This window comes from Colletotrichum karsti, assembly GCF_011947395.1.
Source record: "Colletotrichum karsti strain CkLH20 chromosome Unknown Scaffold8, whole genome shotgun sequence".
NCBI classification, from domain to species: Eukaryota; Fungi; Ascomycota; class Sordariomycetes; order Glomerellales; family Glomerellaceae; genus Colletotrichum; species Colletotrichum karsti.
Window position 1 is genome coordinate 191,715 of NW_024065908.1, and position 27,308 is coordinate 219,022.

General features: G+C 55.7%; 7 protein-coding genes across 7 annotated transcripts; 3 read left to right on the forward strand and 4 right to left on the reverse strand.

Annotated features, from left to right (window-relative positions):
- Nucleotides 1-1,441: 1,441 nt before the first annotated feature.
- On the forward strand, nt 1,442-2,979 carry CkaCkLH20_03241 (caspase domain-containing protein; the record flags this gene model as incomplete). Its single annotated transcript, XM_038885960.1, has 4 exons — nt 1,442-1,763; nt 1,816-2,641; nt 2,713-2,882; nt 2,954-2,979. The coding sequence occupies 4 exons, from the start codon at nt 1,442-1,444 to the stop codon at nt 2,977-2,979; spliced, it is 1,344 nt and encodes a 447-aa protein (XP_038748469.1).
- A 319-nt stretch (nt 2,980-3,298) lies between these two features.
- CkaCkLH20_03242 (uncharacterized protein) lies at nt 3,299-8,485 on the reverse strand (the record flags this gene model as incomplete). The annotated part of the gene is made up of 6 exons (XM_038885961.1): nt 3,299-5,330; nt 5,382-5,603; nt 5,653-6,074; nt 6,125-6,514; nt 8,052-8,330; nt 8,393-8,485. 6 exons carry the CDS (start codon nt 8,483-8,485, stop codon nt 3,299-3,301), a joined length of 3,438 nt encoding a protein of 1,145 aa, XP_038748470.1.
- Nucleotides 8,486-9,383: 898 nt separating this feature from the next.
- CkaCkLH20_03243 (ATP phosphoribosyltransferase) lies at nt 9,384-10,509 on the reverse strand (the record flags this gene model as incomplete). The annotated part of the gene is made up of 3 exons (XM_038885962.1): nt 9,384-9,754; nt 9,808-10,371; nt 10,437-10,509. 3 exons carry the CDS (start codon nt 10,507-10,509, stop codon nt 9,384-9,386), a joined length of 1,008 nt encoding a protein of 335 aa, XP_038748471.1.
- Nucleotides 10,510-12,852: 2,343 nt separating this feature from the next.
- Nucleotides 12,853-15,035, forward strand: CkaCkLH20_03244 (sucrose transporter; the record flags this gene model as incomplete). Its single annotated transcript, XM_038885963.1, has 5 exons — nt 12,853-13,250; nt 13,316-13,341; nt 13,398-13,709; nt 13,764-13,839; nt 13,889-15,035. The coding sequence occupies 5 exons, from the start codon at nt 12,853-12,855 to the stop codon at nt 15,033-15,035; spliced, it is 1,959 nt and encodes a 652-aa protein (XP_038748472.1).
- A 531-nt stretch (nt 15,036-15,566) lies between these two features.
- CkaCkLH20_03245 (uncharacterized protein) lies at nt 15,567-16,085 on the reverse strand (the record flags this gene model as incomplete). The annotated part of the gene is made up of 1 exon (XM_038885964.1): nt 15,567-16,085. The coding sequence occupies one exon, from the start codon at nt 16,083-16,085 to the stop codon at nt 15,567-15,569; it is 519 nt and encodes a 172-aa protein (XP_038748473.1).
- A 3,000-nt stretch (nt 16,086-19,085) lies between these two features.
- CkaCkLH20_03246 (F-box domain-containing protein) lies at nt 19,086-21,951 on the forward strand (the record flags this gene model as incomplete). The annotated part of the gene is made up of 4 exons (XM_038885965.1): nt 19,086-19,337; nt 19,432-20,390; nt 20,442-21,333; nt 21,394-21,951. 4 exons carry the CDS (start codon nt 19,086-19,088, stop codon nt 21,949-21,951), a joined length of 2,661 nt encoding a protein of 886 aa, XP_038748474.1.
- A 419-nt stretch (nt 21,952-22,370) lies between these two features.
- Nucleotides 22,371-25,115, reverse strand: CkaCkLH20_03247 (anaphase-promoting complex subunit; the record flags this gene model as incomplete). Its single annotated transcript, XM_038885966.1, has 1 exon — nt 22,371-25,115. One exon carries the CDS (start codon nt 25,113-25,115, stop codon nt 22,371-22,373), a length of 2,745 nt encoding a protein of 914 aa, XP_038748475.1.
- Nucleotides 25,116-27,308: the final 2,193 nt, after the last annotated feature.

Consider the following 27,308-nt stretch of genomic DNA (forward strand, 5'->3'; position numbering starts at 1 on the left):
CCGCCCACGGGTTTGCAAGCGTACGCGGCCGAATCCACATGGCGCCAATCGAGACGGCCGCTTCCTGCCCTTCAGCCCTGAACTGCTGTTGCTGCCACTTCTGCTGCTCACTGGATGAAGATCTCGTGCAGCGGGCATTCATACCTACTTTGCACCACATTGGGAGGGGAATTCCCGCCTTCCGCTCCCCTCCCACTGCAGGCTTCAGGCCGTCTCATTCGCTCGCCGCCAGCTTCCGCAGCCTCAGAAAGTCTGGGCATTCTTCGTCCCTTCTTTTTCCTCCCGATCCCTCCTGCGGGAGACAGAACTGACAACCGCTCGGGCTTGGCAGGCAACTCGCGTGCGCGATGCGCTGGGCCCCTGTAGCTCATCCATGTTCATCTTGCCTCTGATGATCCGGCTTGCGGGCGTTTTGTCTTCGTCGTCGAAGGCCTGGTGAGGGCAAGGCAGTTTTGTCACTCGGTACTTGGGCTGGAAGTACCTTATTTGCTTGTCGACTTCCATGCTCCGTCTGTCTGGTGCTCGTGTTGAAGGCATTCAGCCTAACTTCGCCATCTGCCACAGATGCAAGTTGTCGTGGCCGTATTGCGTTGTTTTTTAAGCATGATGCCTTGTTGTCCTAATCCAAGCCGTGATGGGCAGGATGCTAAGTTGAACAGCGTCCATAGAGAAGAAAAGTATGCCCGACGTGTTCTCAAGTTGAAGACGAATACGATGACTCTGGAACCATGCTGTATTCGTATGAACAAGAACTCTTGACCGAAGCGGGTGTAAATCTGGAGCTTACCTAATTTCCATGAAAAAAAAGCGCTGAAGCACTGCACAAACACATCCCGTCAGGTGCAGTTGGAACCGAGTATTCCGCTCCCTGCTGCCCCCTTCTGTCTCGTTCAACCCCACCACTGCGACTTCAAAGGCGTCTCATCCTGGGTTGCCTCGCGGGTCGCCCCTCCACGACAGCTCAGATCCCCTACCTAAGGTAGCTACTGCCTCAGCTTACCGCTCCAAGGTACGGAGTCAAGGAGTGCGGACGGATCCTCACCAGCAAACCAAACGGTTCCTTTCAGCAAGCTTACGGATACGGACCCCTCACATCCATCTCACCTCACTCACTTCACCTCAATTGGGTCCCTCCCGGACCTTCACCCCACCCAGCCTCCTAACCTCTAAACATTCCATTATTAACGACACTTGGTCTTTGGTGCCGTTCCCGAGACTTGCAAATCTACAGATCCTCATCGCAGAAGCCGTCTTCCGTCTTGAATCTTGGGCGTTGCTGGGCTCAAGGCTTGTTTGGACGTTTTTATTCACTCAGGTGGGTTAGGCTCACAGTTTACCCCTCCCCCGCCTTTCAGGGAAACAGCCACTCACATCATTCCAGTGAGGTGTAAACCGACCTTTCTCCATCAACAAAAACAACAGCCCATCACACCCAGCAGATATGTCAGGCTACCCTGGACAGTACGGCTACGGCGGCGGCGGCGGCGGTCATGAAGGAGGCTACGGTGGTGGAGGTTACGGCGGCGGCGGCGGGTACCAGCCTCCCTCCGGTCCGCCCCCCTCTCATCACGGCGGCTACGGCGGAGGCTACAACCGGCCTCCTCCCGGTCCCCCGGACGGCTACGGCAACTACAGAGAAGCGCCGCCCAACCCCAACCCCGACAACAGCTACATCGGCAGATATCCCGCTCCCTCTCACCCTCCTCCTCCCGGCCTCGATGTCTACGGCTACCCTGTCAACCAGGGCCACCAGGGAAGACCACGTAAGTCACCCAACCCACGGACCTACCTTAACATTAAGCTCACACGCCCAAGACATGCCCACCGTCAACTCCAACGACTGGGCCCACGGAAACAGAGCCGCGCCCCCTCCCCCTCCCTCAGGAATTCAGCAGTTCGGCCACGGCGCCCCCGAGGGCTACGGCTTCCAGTACTCCAACTGTCAGGGTAAGAGGAAAGCCCTCCTCATCGGCATCAACTACTTCGGTCAGGACGGCGAGCTGCGCGGCTGCATCAACGACGTTAAGAACGTCTCCGCCTTCCTCGTCGAGCGCTATGGCTACAACCGCGCCGACATGGTTGTCCTCACCGACGACCAGCGCGAGCCCATGGGCCAGCCCACCAAGCAGAACATCCTGCGCGCCATGCACTGGCTCGTCCAGGGCGCCCAGCCCAACGACTCGCTCTTCTTCCACTACTCGGGCCACGGCGGCCAGACCGAGGACATCGACGGCGACGAGGATGACGGCTATGACGAGGTCATCTACCCCATCGACTTTAAGGAAGCCGGCCACATCGTCGACGACGAGATGCACCACATCATGGTCAAGCCGCTGCAGCCCGGTGTCCGCTTGACGGCCATCTTCGACTCGTGCCACTCCGGCTCCGCCCTCGACCTGCCGTACATATACTCCACCAAGGGCGTCCTCAAGGAGCCCAACTTGGCCAAGGAGGCGGGCCAGGGTCTGCTCAACGCCTTCCAGGCCTACACCTCCGGAGACCTCGGCGGCGTCGCCAGCTCCATCTTCAGCTTCGGCAAGCGCGCCATCGCCGGCGACGACGCCTACGAGCGCACCAAGGAAACCCGTACCTCCCCTGCCGACGTCATCATGTGGTCCGGCAGCAAGGACAGTCAGACATCGTAAGTGACCCCCTTTCCAACCCGGGGAACCAAGGTTCTTTGATTTGCGTGTGACTGACCATCCGATACAGAGCCGATGCCAACATCGCAAACCAGGCCACCGGCGCCATGTCCTACGCCTTCATCTCGGCCCTCAAGGCGAACCCTCAGCAGAGCTACGTCCAGCTGCTCAACAGCATCCGTGATGTGCTCGAGGAGAAGTACACCCAGCTGCCCCAGCTTTCCAGCAGTCACCCGATTGGTGAGTCTTTACATGAGTCCCTGATCTTTAGTTTGGCCTTCCATTTGTTTTGTTGCTGACACCCCCGCCAGACACCGATATCCTGTACGTGATGTAAACGGAAATGACAACAAGGCACGATTCTGGGACGAGAACACGGGTACAAAAAATTTGCAAGGGAGTTGGTTCTTAGCATAGCAATGACAAATGCATTCATTGATCCTAATACAATGCAACTATTCTTCAGGTGGGGGGTATCGATCCTGCTCAGCTCCTAATTCAACATGTATAACACAGACAGCCTCCAACGCCTTCTTCCCAGTCCCTAGGCGTCGAACCAGTCAAGATAACGCAACCTGATAACACCAAATGCCAAACCCCTGTCTTCAATACAAGTGATCCGCAGTACTCCAAACAACACAACTGCTCCAGTCGTTCTAATCCGCGAAAGGGTCGTCGTCCAAGGGATCAAAAACCGGAGCAGACGTCTTCTGGCGCTTGCTCGTGGCCGGCTCAGGGCTGCTGCTGCACAGGTCGATGACATCGTGGTCCGCCTTCCTCTTGCTTCCCGCCATAGAAGTAGAAACCCTACCGGCGCCCGTTCCCGCGTTGGGAGACCGTGATGAGAGAATGCCCGACGAGGAGATGCCCGAACGCCTCGACGTCTTGCCGAGGCTCCTGATATTCTCCTTGTCCTTATCAAGGCCATCGAACCTCGACTTGCCCATGGCCGAGGAGGCCGTGCCGGAGCTGACGACGTTTCCGGACTCCGTCTTCACCTCCCACGTCGATTTGTTAGATCGGCCCTTTCTTGCGCGTTCCGCCTCCAGAACGGCGGACATGAAGTCCGGGCCTCCGGAGCTGCGTGATGAGGACGCAGGCGATGCGGATGACGGTCCTGGTGTGGCGTTGGCCCTGTTCGCGAGCCCAGGCGCGCTCGCAAACGTGGACTTTCGCACGCCGTTGCGTACTGCTCCTCCTCGACTACGGATACCCCCGAAAGCCGCCAGTGGATCCCTCGTCGTCGGGGTCTCGGTTTTGATCGAACTGCTGCTGCTGGCTCCTTCCGTCGCCGGTGCTTTTCCGAGTGATCCCCGAACACGCTGAGTCGGGTCCGGCATTTTTGAATAATCTTTGAACTGGGGCGCGGGCTCTCGCCTCGGTGGTTGGAGGTTCTTCAGTCGATCTCTCGTAGACAGGCCAGTGGTGCTGAGAAGATTCTGGGTGCCGCCTGGCGTCTTCTCCTTCTTGACGGACGCGAACATATCGCGGATGTCTTTGGGACGCTTGGCAGAGCTCGAGGGTGTGCCCTCGACCTTTACACGCGCCGATTCACTACCAGGCTCTATCTTGGGCGTCACTCTGCTGTGGGTTGAACCGAGAGGTTCTCTCTTCGCGACCGGGTCGCGAGTGTCCCTGCACGGTGACGCATCAGAGCCCATGGACGTATTCGCGGAGGATGATGAGCTTGTCCGCGACAATCCCGAACCGCCGCTAGAAGGCGAGTCCACCGTCCTAGCTGGAGTCTGCTGCATCGACGAATCTGAGGCGTCTGCGTTTCCGAGCTTCCACATGATGTCACCCTTCTCTCCAAGAAATGGAAGCAGTCTCTCGGGCTCGAACTGTCGTACGGTCTTGGTTGCCTCTTGTTTTCTCAGCTTCTTGATATTTCCGACCTCCTTGTTGACCAGAGAAGCCTTGTTGAGTTGTATCGTGATAGAACTCTCGTTTTTGCCGTAAACCGTTGTCTCAATTGGCTTGTTCTGCTCGCGGAGTCGCTCCTGGATGTGCTCGATGACGTTCCTGGGTTTCACTACGAGGAACTTCTTCCAGCCGGGTTGTTCCAAGTAAGCATCCAGATACTTGCAGTTTTTGCAGCACGGCGACATTGGCGAAATAGACCCCGGTGCCTCTTCGAACTGCAGAGAGTCATCCTCGAACACCATCTTATGGTAGAGCTCGAAGATTGTTTGGAAGAGCTTTTGGAATGTCGGAGTCTCTTCGACAAGATCTTGCAGGACTCTGAGGCATGGCAGCCACAGTGTTGCCATATGAATGGGCTTGATTTCGTCTCGGTTCTTGACGATCAGGTCGACGAGGTTAGCTACCTCCTCGTGCATATCCAGGCTGTCCAGGCTCCTGAAGAGACCAGCAATGACCGCGAAGCTGATTGGGTGCGAAGCAGTCTGATCCTGGATATTTCCGTCTGTCGGCTCCGGCTCTTTCCAAGTCTGTCTTGCGATTTTGGCCTCCGGGCTTCGGTCTTTCAAGGTGGTGCTGATTAGAATACCGACCTGGCCAGGTGAGTCGGTGGTGATGATCAGATTCTCGTACTTTCGATAGAACATTTTCACCTGATCAAGTGGCAGCGAATCGCGTTTCGCCACCTCAAGCATCCTATTAAGCAGACTTAGGCTGAACGAAGTATTCTTCCACAGCTCACGAGGTTGACTGATGACCGCGTCGACCCTGAACTTTGTCAGCAAAACGTTGCTCGCACACGAACGGGACATCACTCACGTTGCACTCCAGGCGGGAAAGTCTTTGAAGAACTTCAGGAAATCTGCCATGGCACGGCCGTGACTTGCTGTAACCGGGCCATCCAGATGGACAGCCATAGCCTCCTTCGCAAGGTCCATGGCGATTTCGCTTTCATCGCTATCCTCCGGATACGCGGGCATCTTGTTGATAGTGGAAGCAATTCGTAAAAAGTTGCGGTTCTGGAACAGAAACCGACGTAGTCTGAAGTCGTATTAGCAGTGTGACCTCTGTTAGTAGGATACGCACGTACGCATTCAGTACAACTGCCACGGAATAGCCGTAGGCGTTTGCGTTTTGGCAAAGCCAGCTGTAGTTGACTCCTGGATGAACTGGCGTCTCGGCGGCGAGGTACTCGAAAAGCTCCTTGTCCTTGAATACCAGGGCGGTCATGATCAGATCACCCATAAGCCCCGGATCCATCGCATCAACCCACTCTTGTCGGTCTCGTGTCTTTATACCGCAGAGCCGCAAGCTGCGAATGTTGGAAGTAGGGTCATCTGCTTTTGATAGCGCAAACTGACACAGGCCTTTCAGACCTTTGAAATAAACCGCCGGTGTCACAGACTCCTCGCATTGTCTGAGCAGATACCGCCAGACATTCACAACGGGCTGCGGGTACTCTGCCGAAACAATAAGGTCCAGCTGCGTTTTCAGAGGTACTATCATGATGGCCTAGTAGATGGTCAGTATGACGGATAGTAGATGTGCAGCGTCTGACTGACTGGTGCGAAGTATTTGCCGAGGTCGGCAGTCGTCCCAGGGATGATCTTTTGGTACCACTTGGAGTCCATCTCACGAGCTCGCCGCTCTTCGTCGACCTGGCGCTGCTCGTGTGGCCCTTGCTGGAAGACGCCACGGCGAGCCCGTTCCCAAGCAACATGCCTTTCGTCAAGGACATTGCCCTCTTTGCAGTCGATCTCCTCTGCGAAATTCATACCCGAGAAGCTCCTGAATTGGTACACTTGTGGCTTGTGTCGCACATGCTGATACGTCTTCCAAAAACCCTCCTCTCCTATTCGAGGCTCGCCCGCAGGTACACGAGAAACCCATGAATTGTACTGGCAGGTTGTGCCGGTGTACTCCAAGACAACGGGAAACACTTCGAATCCAAGCTTTGGACACATGTCGCGAAGCCGGGAAACGAGTGCGGAATCCGCGTTGGACATGCTCTGACACATGACCCATCTCTCGAAGTCCTAGTGATTTTCGGGCGGATGGAGGTGGTAAATGGCGCGTTGATGCTCCAGGTTGCGCGTCTGAACCCTCTCCCGCCAGGCATCCAACACCGCAGTAAGTTTCTCGCTCGCGGCTTCTAGTGGCGCATTCGACACTGACTGGGACGGCGCATGTGCGCCATCGTGGTTCGTCGCGTCCGGATGACGTCCAGCATCGGGTTTGGGATGAGTCGACGTGTTGGACCCACCAGCCGCGTAAAGAGCTTCGATTGCTGCGAATAATCCGGATCGCAGTGCGTCGCCCAACAACGACGAGTTGCCGAGGGAGCTGTGTGGCTCTGGCTCCAGCTCTGACATGTCTATTTCATCTGACGACCGGATGGACGTAATACATCTGGGTGAGGTGGTTTTGCTTGCGAAGGAGGTACGCGGGGTCAGTGAATTTTCGTGTTCAAGGTCGAAAAAGAAAGGAGCATTGAGCACGACGCGTGCGTGGGGGAAGAGGGATGATCCAGTACCTAATTAGCCAGGGAGCCACCCGCGGACGACCCCTGGAGTAGGTGCCGGGTGCTGAGACCAGCGAGTCGGTGCTGAAGCTCTCGCCCCGCGATCTGCCCCGCTTCTATGCCGCGGTAGGTACTCGACTCGATCGGATGTAACGGTTTGGGACCTGGAAAGGACGGGACTGTGTGACCAGAAACGGTTTGAATCTCTGAGAAACGCAAGTACGTCCAGGCCGGGTCTGGGTTGGTTTATTGCTATCAGCTATCGCATCTCTCCTCAGTCGAGACTCGGGAAAAGAGACAACTAGAAGCTTTCTCAGCCTGCAAATCTGCAAATGCATCGGACAGACGATTTCACAACGGGTCACAACGGGATTCATTCGGTCTGCTTAAGATAGGTTGTTCTTTCTGCATCAAAGAGTCTCTTGCCTCTCAATAAGAATTCGTTTATCATTTTTGGGCTCCTGAAGATCTCGACAATTGGAGAAATACTAGGTACGGATCGAGGTCAATCTGGTGTTGAACACCAACTTCAGTTTGATTCGTGACGATCTCGTATCCGCCTCAACCCTGAAAACATTCCTTATCAGACAATTCTTCGACTCTGGCCGCGACGCATCGTTTGCCGAAGAATCAAATGGTCTTGGATTGGTATCGTCAGTTCGATGCTGTCGATGTTGATATTCCCACCATCGCAACAACCGGGTCAGTCCGTTAGGTGGATCAATCCCTGAATCGCATGGGCCGTGCAGCAAGTGGTTCGTCCGAAGTTGTCGTCATCATCCCGTCAATCAGGACATAGCAGAAAACATGCGCAGCAGACGAACGCTTCAAGGCTTTTCCCTTCACCCCTCCACAACGTATAAGCCACGTCGTGATATGCTCCTCCATAAACAACTCGAAAGGAGCCAAAAGCCCCAAAATATAGCCAGAGATAAAAGTCCCAGCACCACCAGGACGTGTCGTCTAACCTCGAAGGCGTCGTCGACTTCCATGTGCATCAGCTTCTTCTGTTTGCTGTGATAGTAAAAGTCGCTCTGTTCGTCTTTCGGACTTGGCGTCCTCGATCGATCTCTCGTCTGAACGTGTTCGTACGGGGAGCGCCGATACATAATGCTGTGTAGCCAGGCGGGCATCCAACCGCCGCCGTGATCATGGCCGCGATTTCGTGATCTCTTGAGGGTGTATCTGATGTCTACCCAAACAAGGGAGAGCAGAAATGAGACGAAGATGATGGGCGTCACGATTCCCTGTAGCTGCGTGAGCTTCCATGTCCGAAAAATCCAAACACCTCGCTTCTGTCGAGACTGACCTTGTAAATGGTCGACTGCTGAATCGTGCCGGCATCACAGGCGGCCCCGCCCCTCGTGGCAGTGACTTTGGTGGCTGTTGCTGATGACGACATGGCTCCCCCGTTGGAGCTCGACACACTTTCGGAAGACTGATTCCTTCGCATATCGTAGCAATTAGGTTTTAAATGCAAGCCGCTTTCGATGGGCATTGATTGCTCGTCGTCGTTTCGGTATCGTTTCCCAGGGAGTTGGGGAGGAGACGAAAGTGCCAGGGATGACGGCATGCGGAGATGTAAATACAGTTAAATATTGGCCAAAGTCAGTCCACATAAAACCGGCCGCGTCGGGCCTTTCGGTGCGGCCAAGCACCGCCCATCAGCCGCAGCCGCCGCCGACGCTCGCTCTCGCTTCCCTACCCGAACTAATGTTTTTGTTCCTGCCGTATCGCCTTTACAGTAAAGCACAACTACCTACGCCCTGTTTCACGCGTGTGCTGCGGACGGGACACGGGAGTGACGGAGTTTGCCCCACTTGGTACAGTTGAGGATCAGCGGGAAACGTCCAATCGACATCACATCCGAGTACAACACAGAACACAACCACCACCCAGGCAGGGCGACCAAGCTGTGACAACTGCCCTGCATCTGTGCAAAGCCTCAACGGGGGCACCGATTCGCGCAGACGCACACAGAGAGCTTCTGATGATCAGGGGCTCAGTGCGCAGGGCCGGCACATCGACAGGGCTGAGGTGCAGAGCCTCGCAAACTCGCGACGCTAGCGACGCAAGCACGCAAGCAACGCCGACGCTCGATTTTGGTACATCATCTTTGTCCGCCACAACTGCGACAATTGCGTCGATGATCGACAGGCGTTTCGCCTAATTCCACGCTTCACTCCCGCCCATTCCCTAAGACACGGCCCTAGGGTACTGTGTGTTGGCGTTACTCCCTCACGTGTATTACATATCTCGTGGTCGTCGTTCTAAATGTTTTTAGATGCTGCAAAAAATGTCTATCGAGTGTTGTGGATATCAAGCACCAAAATGTCCTGGGCGCCAACGCGGGTCAAATCGTCCATCACCAGAGCAATCTTCTTCTTCTCAACCATCGAGCTGACGGCCACCCAGCCCTCCTCGTCCAGCGTGGTGATGGTCGGGGCGCGCTTTCCGGGAGTGATCTGCTTGGCCTCGCCGAGGCGTGACCTCTCGATGTTGTACTGGCAGAGGACGAACTTCTGGGCGGTGATGACACCGCGAATACGGGCGGCGATGAGCTCGAGAAGCTCAGGGTTGGACGGCGAACGGGACTTGATGAGGCAGGACTGGGAGTCGACGACCGTGTCGATGGCCTTGAGACCTGCAGCTCTCATGGTCTCACCAGACTCTGGAACAAGGTCAGTTTCTGCCAATACTTTGAAGCAACCCGTCGCTACTTACCAACAAGATCGACAATGCCGTCGGCAACGCCAAGCGCGCAAGCAGCCTCGACACTTCCACTCAACTCAATGATCTTGGTGCGCAGCTTTCTCGGCGACGTGTTGCTGTTGCCGTCGGCATCAACACCAAGCTCGAGCTTGGCAAAGTGCTCCTCGGCCAGGTTGACAAAGCTGGTGCCAATTGTCTTGCCAATGAGGTCCTGCGTCGTGGCATAGGCACCCTTCTCAGGGACCTGGACCTGGAGCTTGCAGGCGCCGAACCCGAGCTCCATGACCATCTCGCAACCTCCGGTAGGCTTCAGGTCGCCGTTGTCGAGGTCGACCGAGGCCCGACGGGACTTGTTGTAGGAGATGACGCCGGCATCGTGCTCCTTGACCTGGTCCCATCCGGTAATGCCAAGGTCGACACGGCCCTCGCCGACGAAGGTGGGAATATCGGCAGCCGGGAGGAAGATGAGGGCGATGGGGAGGTTCTTCACGAGGGCGATATCGAGACGGCTCTCACGGCGGAACTGGATGTCGGCACCCTCGAGCAGGTTCAGGGTAGCGGCATTGAGACGGCCCTCTGCAGGGTCCATTATCAGTACACATGGTCATGATCATGATATCCACTGGGAGGGGTTGACTCACTCTTAGGCACCGCGAACAGCAGGCGGCCCTCTAGGCTTTCCTCTGCGATTAGCTTCTCCTCGAACTTTGCCATGATGGCTTTTTCCAGCGGAGGGGTAAGACCAACTGGTTCACCAAATCCATTGCAGGCTAGGTATGTATATGCTCGTTGTGGGTGGGATCAACGGTGGGTGCCTCGAAGACGTGATGGGTTCGCGGATTGGGCGAGAATGTCGGGCGCGCGGGAATGGAGCACAGCGTCGCAGTGAAGCCAATGATGCGGCAAGATTCTTGCAGCAGTCGGAACAGTAGTCGGTCGCACAACGGAGGAAAGTCTGCCGGCGGGGATGCGAAGGTAAGTTGGGGAGGGAAACGAGCGAGTCCCGGGTCAATTGGTCAGAGCCGGAGATGTCGAGGTTAAAAAAAGAAGAGCTCTGCGCGACTTTGTATCCTCTCTGTGTGTTTCGTCGCGGAAGCTGTCCGGCGGGGAGGGTCGGTTTCTGCGGTGAGTCAAAAACACCAAGGACTGGACGTGGAAGCCCAAGGACGGAAATTTTGTGTGGGCTGGGCCGTTTAGCTGCTGTGGTGTGCAACAGCGCTAGTTCGTCACGGCGCACCATTCACCACGCACGTTGGCCTATGTCGGAGCTCGACTGGCCGCGAAAGCGGGCAAGAAAACCGCAAAATCGCAGAGGTGCGACTGGATGGCGGGGCACGCCGTTGAACGCGGGGCAGTCCTGGGAGTCTGCGGCGGCAGATGCCGGAGGGGCAGCGAGTCGATGAGGTCTGACGCATGCCCTGCGCGGCATTGCCCTATTCGTAGAGACGAGTCCGCAGTAGCGGGTCGCCGGATCAGCAATTGGAGATGCCATCCTGAATGACGATGGGAGCTTGTTTTCTCAGAGAAAAGTAACGGGAGATTCGGGGAGCTATTTTGCTGAGTCGATAGGCTGTTAGGAATGAACGTGGTTTCTTTCGAGCAGTTCTCGACTTACTTGTTCCCTGACTTCCTTTGCGTTCAAGAGACGGTGATCAGTTTGAGATTGAAGTTATTCAGCTCAGACAGATACCCCAGAGACATCAAGCCAACGGCAACTCGATTTCACGAGTGCTGATGGTACTCGCCCTAGACAGTGGCTTAGCGTTTCTGGCCAGAGTCAAGATATCTTATCCAGGAACCAATGGCTCAGCTGCCACGTGCTTGATGCTATTATTTCCGACATAGGTATCTGTCACCTTGCAATTCAGAGACGTGTTCTTACAACCGAACAACCGGCAATTTAAATTAACCTACAGACATTAATGTATCGACGGCCAGCAGTGACTAATCTCGACAGAAGAATCGTAGTTTCTCGTCTTGATTAGATGCATGTTAGCGCCCCAAATGAAACCAGGAACTGGACCTTGCTGATTGGACATCCATGCCAAACTCCAGACCAGGGTCATTGAGCTCTCAGTCCAGGGCATTCGATTTCGAGGCATCAGTTCCGTCAGAGATCCAGTCCAGCACCAGAGAACTCTGTCAGTTTCTGTTCGTTGATAAAGGTATCGTACCATAGCTCCTTATTTCCAACTAGATATGCTTCAAACGAACAACTGGAACGACATAATGCGGAAAGAAGCGCATAAGAAAAGCAGCTCCAGAGGCAGGGAGGAGACGTAGGGAGACACCTTCCACAAGGTGACTTACACGAGACATGAGCCGTACCATCTCAACATGTGTACTCTCGTCATCCACGTATTGCATCAATCCTATGCTCCCTCGCATCGCCATTTGTGACCCCGGAATCCAGTAAGTTTTGATTGATGTCGCAGTGTTTCCCACAAGCCCGCAACCTCTCCTGACTGAAGCTTTCCGTACCTAAGCACCGTACCGCTAGTACTCCCTCCTTACCATAGAATTGCCCGTGTGTCAAGTCTTCGACCACCCCCATCTTCAGTGCCAAATCCTCCCGTCCCGTCCGATACGCAGTACCTAATCATTACATTAAGGTATCCCGCCTGCCACGGCCGCCAATGCTGCAGTCTCCAGCTACCACAAATCAACGGCCACATTCATTCAGACCCCAATCTCGTATCACAATCCTCCCTTGCGCATACTTCCACAGCACCCAGTCAAATCTCCCCCGTACAATACGCTGCAGCGCGCATCAGGCTCCATATTATTTTAATCGCCCGGCCCACCAGAGCTTCCTCAGCTTTCTTACCACCCCTCCCTTGGCTCTGCACCCGCAGTCGCACATCACCCCCAGGAAGCCAAAAAAGGACCAACGGAAGCCCAGAACCCATCCCTGACACTGGCAGAAAGATAGAGAGAGAAACGCTGCGCAATTGTGGGCATGACGCGCGCGCGCAGCCCGGTCCTGACATCCCCCCGGGATCTACTTTAAGTCACTGGCCCACCTGGCCTTTCCCCAGTCCCCCCGGGGACCTTCAAATGGACCACACGTCGAGCTCATCGACGTCGTCGCATGATTCCTTTCGTCAACCACCTTCTCTCGACGACTCGGGCGGTAAATCCACGCCCATACGGACACCTTCGCGATCATCCTCCAGTCTCGGCAACGACAGAAATAGCGACGAGCTTGATGACGTCTCTAAGCTACGGAAACCACCACAAGCGCATCGCGAAGAGCCGAGGAGAACACCGGGTTCTCGCGGGATAACCGGTCGATCAGAAGATTCGGACGACGACAGTGACGACGCCGAGGACGACGCTCTCGTCTTGGAGCAGGACCCCGCCGAGATGTCGAGTTGGTCGGGACAGCCCTCCATCCGGGGGGGCTCTGAGGCCATGCGGATGATCCTCTTGACCTTCAACACGCTTGGTATCACGTATGTTGCGCCCTGAGGCCTGCAATTGGTACCGTTTACGTGCTGACAAGACATCGGAATCGCAGCTTCACATGGGGAATCGAGATGACGTGTATGTCGCTGCAACGTCAATTACACACTTGCCTGGGTGCTGACAAGAGGCCACAGATTGTACGCCGTATCTGCTCAACCTCGGCCTGTCGAAAAGCAATACATCACTGGTGTGGGTTGCAGGCCCTCTGTCTGGTCTTGTCGTACAGCCCATCGTCGGAGCCATCGCGGACGAGTCCAAATCAAAATGGGGTCGCCGACGACCCTTCATAGTGATGGGGGCAATCATTGTCGCAGTCGCCCTCATGATACTGGGCTTTACAAAAGAGATTGTGGAAACGTTCGTCACGGAGAAGGAAACCGCTCGGATATTCACCATCATCCTCGCCGTATTAGCCATTTATGTGGTCGACTTCGCCATCAATGCTGGTCAGTTCTCAGCGTACTGGTATTTCCTGTAAAAGCCAACTGACCCGATACCAGTCATGTCTTGCGCGCGAAGCCTGATCGTCGACACACTACCGATTGAAAAGCAACAGACTGGCGCTGCTTGGTGCAAGTATTCCTCTCGCGAATTTCTAAGCTGTTCTAACTCGTGTCATAGCCAGTAGAATGTCCGCCATTGGGCACATGCTGGGCTACATAGCTGGAGCTGTGGACTTGGTCGGCATATTCGGGACGTGGCTGGGCGACTCGCAGTTCCAAATACTCACAGTCATAGCCACCTTCATGATGATTTCCTCATCAGCAGTCACCTGCTGGGCCGTCCAGGAACGAGTCCTTGTATCCACACGACAGGATCCGCGCCAGGCCACCGGCAGGTTCAAAGTGTTCCGCCAGATATGGTCGACTCTACTCCACCTACCACCCCGGATCCAAGCCATCTGCTGGGCCCAGTTCTGGTCCTGGATCGGCTGGTTCCCTTTCCTGTTCTACAGTACTACTTGGGTCGGCGAGACCTACTTCCGCTACGATGCTCCCTCGGATGGCAAAGACTCCAAGGACGCGCTGGGTGACATCGGCCGGATCGGAAGCATGGCCCTAGTCATTTACTCGACGATAACGTTCATAGGCGCATGGCTGCTCCCGCTCATTGTCAAGTCACCGGACGATGACAACTTCACGGCCCGGCCTCCCCGGAGCATCGCCCCATTCTTGGAAAAATTGGGCAAGAAGAAGCCCGACCTCATGACGGCCTGGATTTTCGGCCACCTCATGTTCGCCGCCGCCATGTCTCTGGCCCCCTTCGCCACCAGCTTCCGCTTCGCGACCTTCCTCGTGGCCGCGTGCGGCTTCTCCTGGACGATCGCCATGTGGGCCCCTTCGGCCTTCCTCGGCGTCGAGGTCAACAAGCTGAGCGGGGCCCGCGAAGGCGGGACCGGCGGCGGCGCGGCGTACCGCCGGCTGTCGGACGCCTCCAACATTGAGCTGCCGACGCTCGGCCAGGACCAGCCGCTACACCTCGAACACGGCCCCGAAGACAACCCGCAGGCCTCGTCGTCCACGGGCGAGCTCTCGGGTATCTACTTTGGCATCCTGAACATCTACACGACGCTGCCGCAGTTCATCGGCACCTTCATCAGCTCCATCGTGTTTTCCATCCTGGAGCCCGGTAAGAGCCCGGAGCTCTCGGACGCGCCGGAGGAGGAGCACCACAGTACGGACGGCCCCAACGCGATTGCGGTGTGCCTCTTCATCGGAGCCATTTGTGCCGTCGTGGCCGCGTTTGCGACCCGGAAGTTGAAGTATCTCTAGATGGCGGTATAGGGTGTTGTAAAAATAGCGTGGGCATCGAATGGCGTTAAGGAAGAGGGCGTGGTTTTGACGTTCATGTTCACAGAGATATCTTGTGGTTTCGACCGTTGGGAGTTGGGTTTAGGTAGTTTCTCATATTTGGTCGCACGTACTCCTGCTTGCCGTAGGCGCGCATCTTCAACGCCAAAACTTCTCTCGTCACCGTTCCCTGCTGCGGCAGTAGTCTTGTGTCAGCAATATTGTTTGTACTAAGCTACTCTGAAAGGAAGAGTATGCCGTCAAGTCCATATGTACAAGTCTGTTTTGCTTCGTTCCGCTCAAGTCCGTCATCGTAATAACTCATCATCATGGCGACGCTGCCCAAGGGTATCTTAAATGTCTCGCCGCGCCGATGCGTGTTTCCCTCTCGATCGTCATGATATCGCATCGGATCGCAGGACGGGATTAAGTGCGTCGTAATGCCGTCTGGCTCAGCGTGACATCCGCCCGGCTGAAGCCTCGGTCCAGTTTTCCTGGTCGCTGCCGAGGTTCCTACTTCTCTTTCTCGTTCTCCGCCTCGGAGACCTTCTCCCACTCGTCCTCGGTGCTGACGCTCGACTCTTCGTTCTTGCTCTCGGAAGCAGACTCGGCGGCCGCCACCCGATGCCTCAAGTCCGCCTCCTGCCTCTGCTCCTCCGTCTCGACCTGGCTGCTCCCACTGACGGGCTTGACAGCCCTCTTCTTACGACCGCCCGCCGCCCCCTCGACTTCGGTGTCGCTATCGTCCGTCGTCCTAGGGGGCGCGACCTCCGTGGACGACTCGGCGGCGCGCTTCTTTTCCTCCTCCTCCGCTGCGTGTTTGGCCAGCTCTCGGACGAACCAGTTGATGCTATACCACAGGCCGCCTGCTATGGTGAAGAGTGCCGCGAAATGCATGTTCCGGGTGGCCGCGAACAGGATGACGAGGAGGGATTCGAGGGCGGCGAAGCTGGCGTTGGTAGCGAGCAGGAGGGTGGGGGTCGTGCCGGGGGTGAAGATGGACTCCCAGAGTCTGACGACGAAGTCCGCCATGATTGCGTCTTGTTCTCGGCTCGTGTGGTGCACTATCGTCGTAGGTTCGGGATCGCGCTCTATCTCGTTCGGTGCGGTTGGGTTGAACGCTCGGTTTTTTCGTGGATAATGGGTGTAGATGGATACTTTCGAGGTAAGGGACGGGGGACTTTCTTTAGTCGGAGGAACAGACTCCGCTGGGCAGTGACGACGATACACTGATGGAAGTACTGCGGGGCGCAGGGGGCGATCAAGTCTGTGTTGGAAGCAGCACACGAGCGCTCCGTTGGGGTCGTGATGAGATGATGTGAAGTTTGGTGTTTGCAGTCAGACGGTAGAGTCAAGGCGGTAAGGGCGCATTATAAATAGTGGTTTTTCCGGGCGAGTATGCGCGCAGGTGCTGCGTGAGAAATGTCGGGTGTAGCGTGGTTGTGGTGGTTGGTGTGGTGTGGAGGAGAGGGGTCCGGTGGTCTGGAAAAGAGGTACCGTACCTTCCAGATGGCGGGGAGGGCAAGTGTTATGTAGCCGTCGTACCTTACGGCACCTCAGGCGGGCATCAACGATAACAACACATATGGATTTGGGTATGGGCGAGACACGGTGTTTTCCGAGTTGGCGAATGGCGAATCACACCGACCAAGTTGCCTGCAACGTGGACAGAACTTAGGGGAATCAGTCATATGCTGCCTTGATCGTGAACAGGTGGCATTTGGAAAAGGTGACCGTGGCCTCGCGATGCCCGGCTCATCAGCAACGGCCAGAAGACGAGATGCGCCAAATTGAAGCGTTCCTCCCGGCATCATACGGATGCCTGTTAGGCAGGCAAAAAGTATGCCGTCAACCACTTTTATAATTTCTTCAGACGGGACGGAAAGTGCTGCGCTGCAACGTAATACACGTTGCGAACCAGCCAAGACAGTCAGTCGTTAGGCATGACCCCTCCATGGGCAGAAAACGTCACCGTTGCGGCCCTTTTCGTGGGGTCGTGACCTTTGGTACACAATGCCTTAGTTGAGCCGATCCGAGGCGACGGACCTGCTGACCAGAACCTGACTGTGTAAGCCGGAAATAGTTGCAAAGACGTCGGGATTCCGGTTCTCCTCGCTTGTTATTTCTTTCCCTCGCTCGCCCTCAAGTCTGTCGCCTGTCTCTCCTGGGCGGTTGTGCTTCCCTCACGCACCATGTCCGCCGAATCCTCTGCTGGACAATCTCCAAATCATCGCACTTGGGCGTCGGCGATAACCTTCCCGGATAAGCGGTTTCAATTGCTGAGGTCAACAGGGACCAGGAGAAGCCAAATGCAGGCGCCCTGACTCTCCATGGCCACCGGGGCTTTTGAGCGCCGCGGAGAGAGCTCCTGAAAGCTCAGACAGGTGACGGCCCCCGGTGTCAATTGAAGATCGATGGCACGCAGATCATGCAAAAAGCTTAATCGTCCTTGTCGGTATCGGAGCTAAGGCAGGAGTTGCGCAACGGCCGGGCTTCCGCGATGGAGAACTCGGACACTTGGATATCAAGGCGGATCGTGGAGAGATGCGGGAAGCTGAAAGAGTTGAGCCAAGGCACCTCGTAGGTGGAGGTGAGCTAGCTGAGCGAGCTGAGTTTGTCGAGCTGAGATGGCCGCCAAAGTAAGGCGTAAGGCGCGATGCTGTACTTTGAAATGTCTTTGTTTAACCTTGATCGAGACAAGCATGTTGGGAAGGGGTCTTCTGGGGTGTTGTTGGTGCAGGTCGCAGACGGGATGTGGTCCATCATACTTCACCAGCAGTGAACCTGGAGGGGTAGGTATCCTTATTAAAGTACGAATACTATGGTATGCAGTACTCCAATCGGTAAAGGAGTGAAGCCTTCAAGGCTGGTTATTCCGATACCTGGACGTGTGTATTCCTCACTCATCCACAACTTCTCGGGTTTTTTGAACGGATACACGACATTTAATCTACCTCACTCGCAGCAACGCGTGGCAGGCCTGTCTTTATGAAGCAAACCGGCGAAAAAAGACGGACCTCTCAAACGGGAGCTGGAGCTTCTCCACCACCAAACACGGTACTTCGTCAGGTGGCCTTCCCAGCGCCAAACACCACTGGTTGAATCGAATTCCGGGGTACCGTACCTGTCCTGTCGACCCCAAGCGAAATCTGGAACTGCGAGCCACACCTCACTCACAGCGGGACCTGACCAATTGTGGATCCAGGCGAATGCCCCTACCGCAGCCGCAGTCCCGTCGCACTACGAAGCACTTAGGTACCTGACCACCCAGCCAACCTGCACCTGCCTGCTAAGTACCTTACCTGTCCGTACCTTGGTTGGCCGCGGGTGAACTTGTTTGGCCACTGCCTCCTCGCCTTGCCTCACCATTCGACAAGTACCTCCTCACCTGAAAGTTGGAGGTGTTTTCTTGTCCTTTCCTCTCTCTTTCTTGATATCCCTCAACCATTTTTCGGTCCCGTTGGAGGTGCGGTCAGCTAGAGGAGGTACGTACTGCAACATCTGGGGAAAGAGCGACCAAGCAGGCCCTCGTCATCTCAGATCCAGCTTGGAGAAGACCTAGGAACTTGCCGGCCATCGACGACGTCGACCAACCAGCGAAACCACACCATCACCGCCGCTTCCTCCTCACCGAAGAGCCGCAACATCATCACCACATCTACCTCATGCCTGTCCCTGGTCAGAATATGACATGATTGGCTTTGGTCTACCTGCGTTTTCACCTGATCTATTTTGACTTCATCAACAAAGGACAGCACCCCAGTCTTCTTTCAGAGTGGTCCTGTGTTGGATTGCTTCTACCGCGCGCTCTTCCATCTAGCGCCAACCTCAAAATTACAAACGCGCCTGCTCCTCCCGATTTCCCATTTACGACCCCGACTTCCTATACTTCAAACTTTCATCGATCTACCTTACCTACCCGACTCCCATTTCCAAATCTCTGGCCAGTCGAAGCGAGCAAAAGAGAGGTCACCTCTCCGATTGACCGACATCGCAACTCTACAACAGCATGCGCTGAGCCCTCACGTCACCATGGCTCCAGCCCTGCAAACAACCGACCCCACCACCCATCAATTCGCCCAGTCGCATCCGAACCCTCACGTTGTGCCAATCTACGACGGCATGTATGGAAACCATGCGACTGTGGTCGATGGGGATGATACAGATGCCGGAGGCGACCCGTCCGCCGTCATGCGCAAGCTCATGAAGGGCAAGGACAAGGAATGGGACGCTGTCGCATCCACCAAGTCGTCAGGCAAGCAGCTCACTCTTCTCGAGCTACCGGTGGACATCTTGCGGTTGATAATTAAGGAGGCAAGTCCGGCCGGCCGTTCCCGGGTCCCTTCTGTTCATTCTTCGCTGACTGTTGCGCTTCCAGATTACTCACACGAATGACCTTACCTCCCTCGCCCTGACGAACTCGAACCTTCACAACCTCGCGATCCCGCATATCTACTCCAGATTCGATATCGTATGGCCTGACGCCACCCAGATGAACACGTCCGACAGTAAAAGCGTCGATGCCCTGACTTATGGCCTCTCCACGATTTGCCTCGGCAGCTCCTTCGCCCATCGAACGCGCAAGATGCTCCATCCCACGTATAACATGGCGAACCCCCTCCCGTTCAAGCGGAGGCCGAAGAACGATTATGCCAAGTACACTAGAAAGTTTTCGCTGGGTAACGGCCCTACCGATTGGGTGGCAGAATACATGATCTCAAAGGAAAGCGGCAAGATGTTGGGCACCCTTGTGGCTCTGGCCGTCGAGAAGATGATCAACTTGGAAACTTTCGTATGGGATATGCCTACTGGGGTTCTGTCTGACATTTTTATGGCACTAGCGTCTGTTCCGGAACACAGCCCAGACGGAGAGTCGAAGCTGGAAAAGGTCTGGGTCAGGTGGCATGACAACTACGAGGGCACAACTTCGTCATCGTCTTCGAGCCCACCTCCGCAGCACCCGGCAGTCTCCGGCGGTAGTAACATGACCGCCATCGGCTACTTGATCCCCTCCGGCGCAGCTCATCCTGCGGCGCGGCCGGCGTTGCCGTACGCCGAGACCCGGGTTGAGTTTCCTACCTTCTGCGTTCTGCCCCCACTCAAGAGTCTCACGGTCTTGGATATCGACGAGCTCGCCTACTTAGACGAGATGGCAATCGTGATCGAAAGATCGAAAGACCGTCTCCAGGAACTGCGCGTTGGAATCTCGCCGAAAGCCGTTCACAAGGACTTCGTTCAGCCCTGGGACGGACCTGGCTTGTACCAGATTGACAGGGATGCCCGTTGGCCCGGCGAGAGTTCTATAGGAGACAGACGACTGGGCGGTGTCTTGGGAGTGTTGGTAGGTCGGATTTATGATATCCGAAGAAAGGCAAGCTCGAGATCTAGGGAGAAAACGCCGCTGTCTTCTGCCCCTACGATGCAACCGATCGATCACTCAGTTGCGGATGTTGACGACACGGAGACGTTATCTGCTTCGGAACCCATCGAGCATACCGAGGCGGATCACGATCAGGAGGGTCCTGCAGACGACGCGACTGAGGTTGGTTCGGAGCACCAGCCTATGGACAACTCTACAGAAACCGCAGCGACAGGCGTGGAGCAAAGCCACGAACCCTCGGCTACAGAGCCTCGATTCGAGCAACAGCACTCAGCTGCCACTGACAAGACCGCGGAGCCAACATGCACCTCCCCTCGGAAGAGGCTGGATGGCAAACTGAAGTTGCGCACTCTTGAACTAGAGCGAGTGAATCTCTCAATCCAGGTCTGCATTCAAGCGTTTGACTGGACAGTCTTAACGAACATTACCATTCTGGATTGCTATCAAAGCGAGCATCTTTGGAAGGGTCTGAGGCGGCAATTTGCACCAACCCCGACTTCAAGACCTGGATCTCATTCAACCGCCTCACACAAGCAGCCAATGGAGTACCATCTTTGCCTAAAGAGCATCCATACCAACACGGTCTCGAACGCTCTCATCAGCTTTCTTAGGGACACCCTTGCGCCTAATAGCTTAGAGGTGCTCTTTTTACAAGATCGTCGCCGACTGGGTTCCCAGCCAGTCCTTATTGAGCAAGTCTTCAAGGGGGTGATCAAGAAGCATCGATCGAGCCTGCAAAAGGTGCTTCTGGACAGCACAGACCGTCAGCATGGCAATGCAGCAACTGATAGCGCTCGTTGGCGCAATTGGTTGCTAACCACGGACATGCTGCTGTACATAACGAGCGGTCGCATGTCAAGTCTGAGAGAGCTCGCCATCTCCCTTCACTACAGAGACTGGGTAAGCAGATTCTGACCACCAGGCTTCGTCGTCGTGAATCAATGCTAACATTGGCTACAGCACACATTCCTTCAACGTCTACCCAATATCCCGCATCTGCGCTCGCTCAACCTGCAACACGTTGCGGAACACATTGTTGGCACATTTGAGCCGCGAGAGTTGGCGTTACAAATGGTGGACATCATAACCTTGCGTCCCGAGATACAGCTTTGCTATGTGGGCATTGCCACAAAATGCTTCGAGATTCTAGAGAGCAAACCGGCGGAAGAGAGCAACATCTCGATTGCCAGCGTCACAGTTGACCATACCATCTTGGCGCACGATTCAGGAGTCGATGACGAAGATGACGAAGATGACAACGTCGGTACAGATGAAGAAACAGCGAGCCAGGAAGATGAGGAGACCTCTGAAGAGGAGGACGATGATGATGATGATACCCCAGCAAGTGCAGTAGACGCGGATGACACGCAGTCGGAGGCATCTGCCGCGCAGGACTCGGACGATGAATCTCTGCGTGACGCAGACCATGGCCCCTCGCGACCACGCCTCCGGCTCCGCGAAATTCTGTTTTACGACGACAAGGTGGCAATTTTCAAGGCGCGGCACGGGAGATTGTGAAAGGCGGCGCAGTTTTGTCAAAGAAAAAGGAGCGAGAGAGCGGAGAAGGAGCATCTGGGGTTTGCTGAAGGCGAACATATCATCAGGCTTGCATACGGCAGCGACGACATGTGCCCCTAGGCGGGACGGATGATTTCTCCAGATATCGTCTTGCGGCATGTTTCTGGATTTAGATGCTTCTTGCTTTTTAGGGCCGACTTTTTTAACAATTGATATCCCCCCTTGTTGTTGGCGAAAAGGAATTTGTCGGTCTACATGCATCTCGTGACGTGACCCAGCCTGACGCATCAAATCACGCCTCTCAGCAAGTTCAGGTCATCTGCCGAGTGATCGATCATTCGTTTACGTGAACTCTTCTTTTTGATTGGTATCTACCCTCCGCTATGCGAAAGATCCGCCAAGAAACACGCGGCATCGAATCATTTCTTGACTAGTTTATACTTGCCTCCCACCAGCTCCAACTCGTCCTCGGCGATCTTCTCGGCCAGAAACTCCTGCAGCTCCTCGTTGCTCCACGGGAAGCCGTCCGCGATGAGCATCTTCATCATCATGGCGATCTGGAAAAGCGGCATGGCCGGGCTCGAGTTGGTCAGCATGCCGACGATGAACTGCCAGTAGACCTGGCGCTTCTCCTTCTCCTTGTTGTCGACCGCGGCGGGCTTCTTCGGCGTGGGGGCCGGAGGCGGAGGGGGAGGGACGGCCTCCGAGGGTCCGGCGGCCGCCGCGGCCGTGTCTTCCAGCTTCTCGAGGACGACGAAGACGCCCGGCTCGGCCTCGCGGAGGACGCTCTGGGAGACCCAGAAGTGGATCGCGGAGCGGATGAGGTCGTCGTCCATCTGGAGCATCTCCTCGAGCTGCTCGACGGTGCGTCTGACGGGAGCGCCTTCTGGGTGGGACTCGTCTTCTTGGAATGCGTAGATGACGACGGCTTCGTACGTCTTGCATTCCTTTTCGACGGTGCGGTCTTCCAGCTCCAGGTTGACCGTGGCAATACCGAGGTTGTTGAGCCACGTGAGCTTGCGGGAAGACTTGAGGTGCTCGAATTCTTCGTCGTAGCGGCCTTGGATCTCGACGACCGGCCGTGGGAGGATGAAGTGCTCTCTGTCGAGGCTGGGCCAGAAAAGTCTGGACAGAATCTTTGTGTGGTAGGAGGGGAGATCTTTGGACCTGCGAGGAGGTCCGCCGATGTGGCCCGTCCTGATGGTCTTGGAGATGGCAGCGTCGACTCTGCGCGAGTCTTGAATATCCTTGATCATGACATCGCAGTTTTGTAACGCGTTCTCGCCGAATCGTTTCTTGAGCAGGTTGAGGACCCTGATCTCCTGAGGGAATTCCTCCTGGGTCGACAACAGCCTGTCTGCGACGATGCTCTGGAACTCCTTGATGAAGATGTCCTGCGAGCCCAGGGCGTTGATGAGCGTACCAATGACATCTTCGGATTTCGGACGCTTGTAGTTGACTCCAGCGTCGACCGGATCGGGGATCCACTCCATGTCGTCCCAGTCCAGCTCCTCGTCATCCGTTGCCGGACGCCGCTGTTGAGAGGGATCGATCAGGAGGACAGCCAGCTCGACAAGCTTGGTCTTGCCGGCCTCGGTGTTGATGTCATCCGGATTGGACAGCAGGCCAGTGACGACGATGGAAATAGCATCATCTCTCTGGCAGAGGTACAGCTGCAGGGAATGGACCACTCGATCCAACAGCACCTTAGAATGATCCAGAGCATGGAACGTCCGGATCATTGAAATGTACACTCGAAGTATATCCAACGTTGACCGTCCGGGATGCAGCAGACGTTTCTGCAACGCCGCCGAAAATGTGTCCGTTAGTTGCAACCTCCTTTGCGGAGTTGTGATGGCCATCCGCAGGTCGTCCAAAGCTCCTCTGCTCGCAGGCCATTGCAACACTATGTCGAAAAGCTCATGGATGCGCATGACTGCCAATCTCCCGGTTGCAATCTCCTTCCACTTTTCGACATCGCCCCAGGCGATCTCCACGCTCCCCAGGCGTGAAAACACCTCGACGGCCAAACGCGAGTAGTGATTCTCTATCCAATCACTGAGTGCGGCGATGCAGCGTGAAGGGATGCCGAGCTTCGCCGCGCGGGACGACAGCGAAGCCCGCGGCGCATCTCTCCCGCTGTCTGTTTGTGACTGCGTCCAGACCCCAGCGAAGGATGTCTTGACATACTCATCCATCATGGCGTCCATGAGCTCGGCGAATAGGACTTGGAACTTCTCTCCGGCGAGGCCAACCTTGTGTAGCGCCTCTGCCATCTGCAGGAGCTCCTGCCGCGCTGCCGCTGCCGCTGTTGCTGCCTGGCCTTCCCCTTGCAGGCCTGTCTCCCAAGATCGCCTAGAGGAGGACCGAGCCTGCATGCCCAGGACCACTCTCATTAAGCGGCCCAGAACAGCCCGAAGAGATTCTGTAAGCGCCTGCGACATGGAGTTGCCGATAACTGCGTGCAAGTCACGCCGAAACTTGTCGAATGCGATGTCTGCATTCTTGCTGTCGAGGCCCCGCACGATGAGTGACAGCCCGTAGAGGTACTGGCGGTGGGCTGCTTCCAGAGTATGGATGCTCCCTAGGAGCACCTGGCCCTGGTCATTGTAGCTATTGCATGCAGAGAGCAGGGGCAGAACGTGGTGGGCAAAGTGGTGGCGAACCTGCTGGGTGTGCCAGGATAGAATGTCTTCGGTGTGGGTGGCCTGTTGGAGGTGCCTCTCGGGATGCAGTACGAGGCTCAGAGAATCGTAGAACTCCGCATCGTGGTCCTGTGATTCGGTTGCCAGGGTGCCGAAAGAGTCTTCCGCGGCGACAGAAGGAGGTAGTTGGATACGCGTCGTCACAACATGCCATGCTCTATCCCAGCGAACTTGATCGCTGGACTGAGACGCAGCGGGAGCGGCGGAACGCGTTGACGTAGGTGAGCTCTGGAGATCCAACGGCTTGCTACTACCGGGGAATTGCGGGCGCGAAGGCGACTGAAGTTGTGGTGGCTGTGATGGAGACTGTGGACCTCCGAACGAGTCGCCTTGTGCTGTGAACCTCTTGGAAGGTGTTGAGTACGGGGTGGGTTGCGAGATTTCCGTGTCAAAGACAGACTTGAATACCTTCCGCCTCTTGCCGGTCCACCTCGAGGGCGCGTTCATCGTCATGGCCATGGCTGCTCGGCGTTTACCTGCAGCAGTCTCAAGCGAGAGGATTTGAGGCCCGCCTCATTGCAGAATTGTTGGCGACGTTGTTTGTCAGGTCCAATGGTAACAAACAGCCGTATGCCGTATTCGTGTTTCTCGGTCACAACTGCTGTTGCGCTGCTGTTGTTGTCGTCGCCGCCAACTCGTTGTGAGGCGTCGTTGGCTGTGTTTACTTTATCGTGATGGCTGCTGGCTAAGCGCTGCGCTTAGGTGCTGTCAAAACCTCGAATTTGGGAGTTGGGAGACCAGCCTATCGCAGTGTCGCGCTTAATCCACCCGCAGCTGGCGATTGGCGCTAGCACTGGAAGCAAAAGAAGCGACAGGCGCAAGTTCTAGCGCCACAAGCTGTCATGTGCAAAGCGGCTTTCTGAACTGTGTAGTGACACAGTATACCTGAGACCCCCATGTATCCCACTGCGTCGACACCCTCCATGTCGAAATGTCTTTCTACAATCACACCCTCTCCAATTCTCAACCTCCTCGCTCTGAGAAGCACGCACGCACGCTCCCTCCCTCCTCTTGGTCAGATATCTAAGCTATCCTGGATCTTCACTTCGCAAACCACCTCCCGATGTCAAAAACTGGCTTCACATCGGGTCGCAAGCCATCTGGACCTCCGACACGCCGTACGGCTTTTAATTGCTTGCGTGGTGCCCCTGCAGGCCCGCGATGAAGCCGGCTCAAGGTCGCCACGAAGCGCCCACGCATCTCTAATCCAACATGGCCGTAGCCGGCTTTCCCTGTCAAGCTAGGATGGGTAAGGTCTTCAACGACTTTACATGGGGGGTAACGATACGGAGGACAGAGACGAGTTCACTTTCCTCGACTCGAACCTGGCCACACCTGCATAGCGCCATGCGCAAGAGACAGGAGACAGGAGACTGGCAGTCTAAGGAGCTATGGCCACAAAGAGAAGGGGTGCAATAAGCTAGGGAGGAGAGTTTGTTACGAGTACATACGCAAGAGGAGAAGACGAGAAGATTTACTCTCTCTGAAATCTAGGGAAGGTACGGATACAACACAACTTCCCGTCTTTGCAACAGCAAACGTCACACTGTAGCCCTGCTAACGTTTCTCGCCTTGATACAGCCAAGCGTGGATCATTTGTTCCACACTTCGCTGACGACTCACCCTAGTTCGCATTCGTGGCGAGTTGTTCTCGCCAGCGGGCAATAAGACGAGAAATCTATGAGCATCCGAGATTTTGAATGCGAGATCCGATGATCAACCCCTTCGAGCAGGGACCATCCAGGCAGCGGGCGTCCTCAACACCAAAAACACCACAATTCGCAATCAAATACAGAAACTGCACCGTCGTCTGGTTTTGCCCTGCGGATCTAAGCATCGCGTCTTTCCGGCTCGATTGTCAGTCCGGGGACTTGAAATGGGGCAGGTCGGCGACTACAGGCCTTGACAACCTGACGAGAAAAGTGGTTCAAACCCCGACTTGCCATGAGCGTTACCCCAAACAGCCACTACGTTGACCGATCAAAGGGTTCCCAGGCTGTCAAGCCTCATCCTTCGAGCGGAAGCGGGGGATGTTACCCCCAAGACTCCACAGAGTTGTCGATTCCGGGAGTTGGGTCCGAAGACCTGGTACTTCGAAGCTATGACCGTCATTGCACCGAACGAGTGGCCTCGACCAAGCTTGATACAGACGAACAAACCATTGGATACCCTGGCATGTATTCGGCCTGGTATGTCTCTTTTTGGGTCTTCGTACGGAGTTAACAGATTTCCAACTCGAGCTTTTCGTCCCAATCGTCATCGATTTTGCCCTCCGATTCCTCCCTTACTCGGCTTGGAGGCACAGATATCACGCATGAGTCTGTAATCCTCCCGGGATATCGGCTTGCTAAGGACCACGCCTCCATCGCTCACTTGTACGCCCGCCCGCAAATAAGAGAAGTCTGTGGGTTCGATGCAGCTGCTGGTCAGCGGCGCAGTCTTTTCCAGAGCTTCCATATGAGCATTCAAACGGCGCCTCAGCGTTGGCCTTTGCTTTAAGGCCCTCACTAGCCGCGGACTGGGACTGCTTCATGATCCTTCCAAGTGACATTAGCAGCGTCCCCTGCCTTCTGAGGCACCGCAGACAAAGACGAACCGATTGCCTGCCTACCTGCCAACTGCGGCAGGGCGATGTCCTGGGGCTGCTACCGA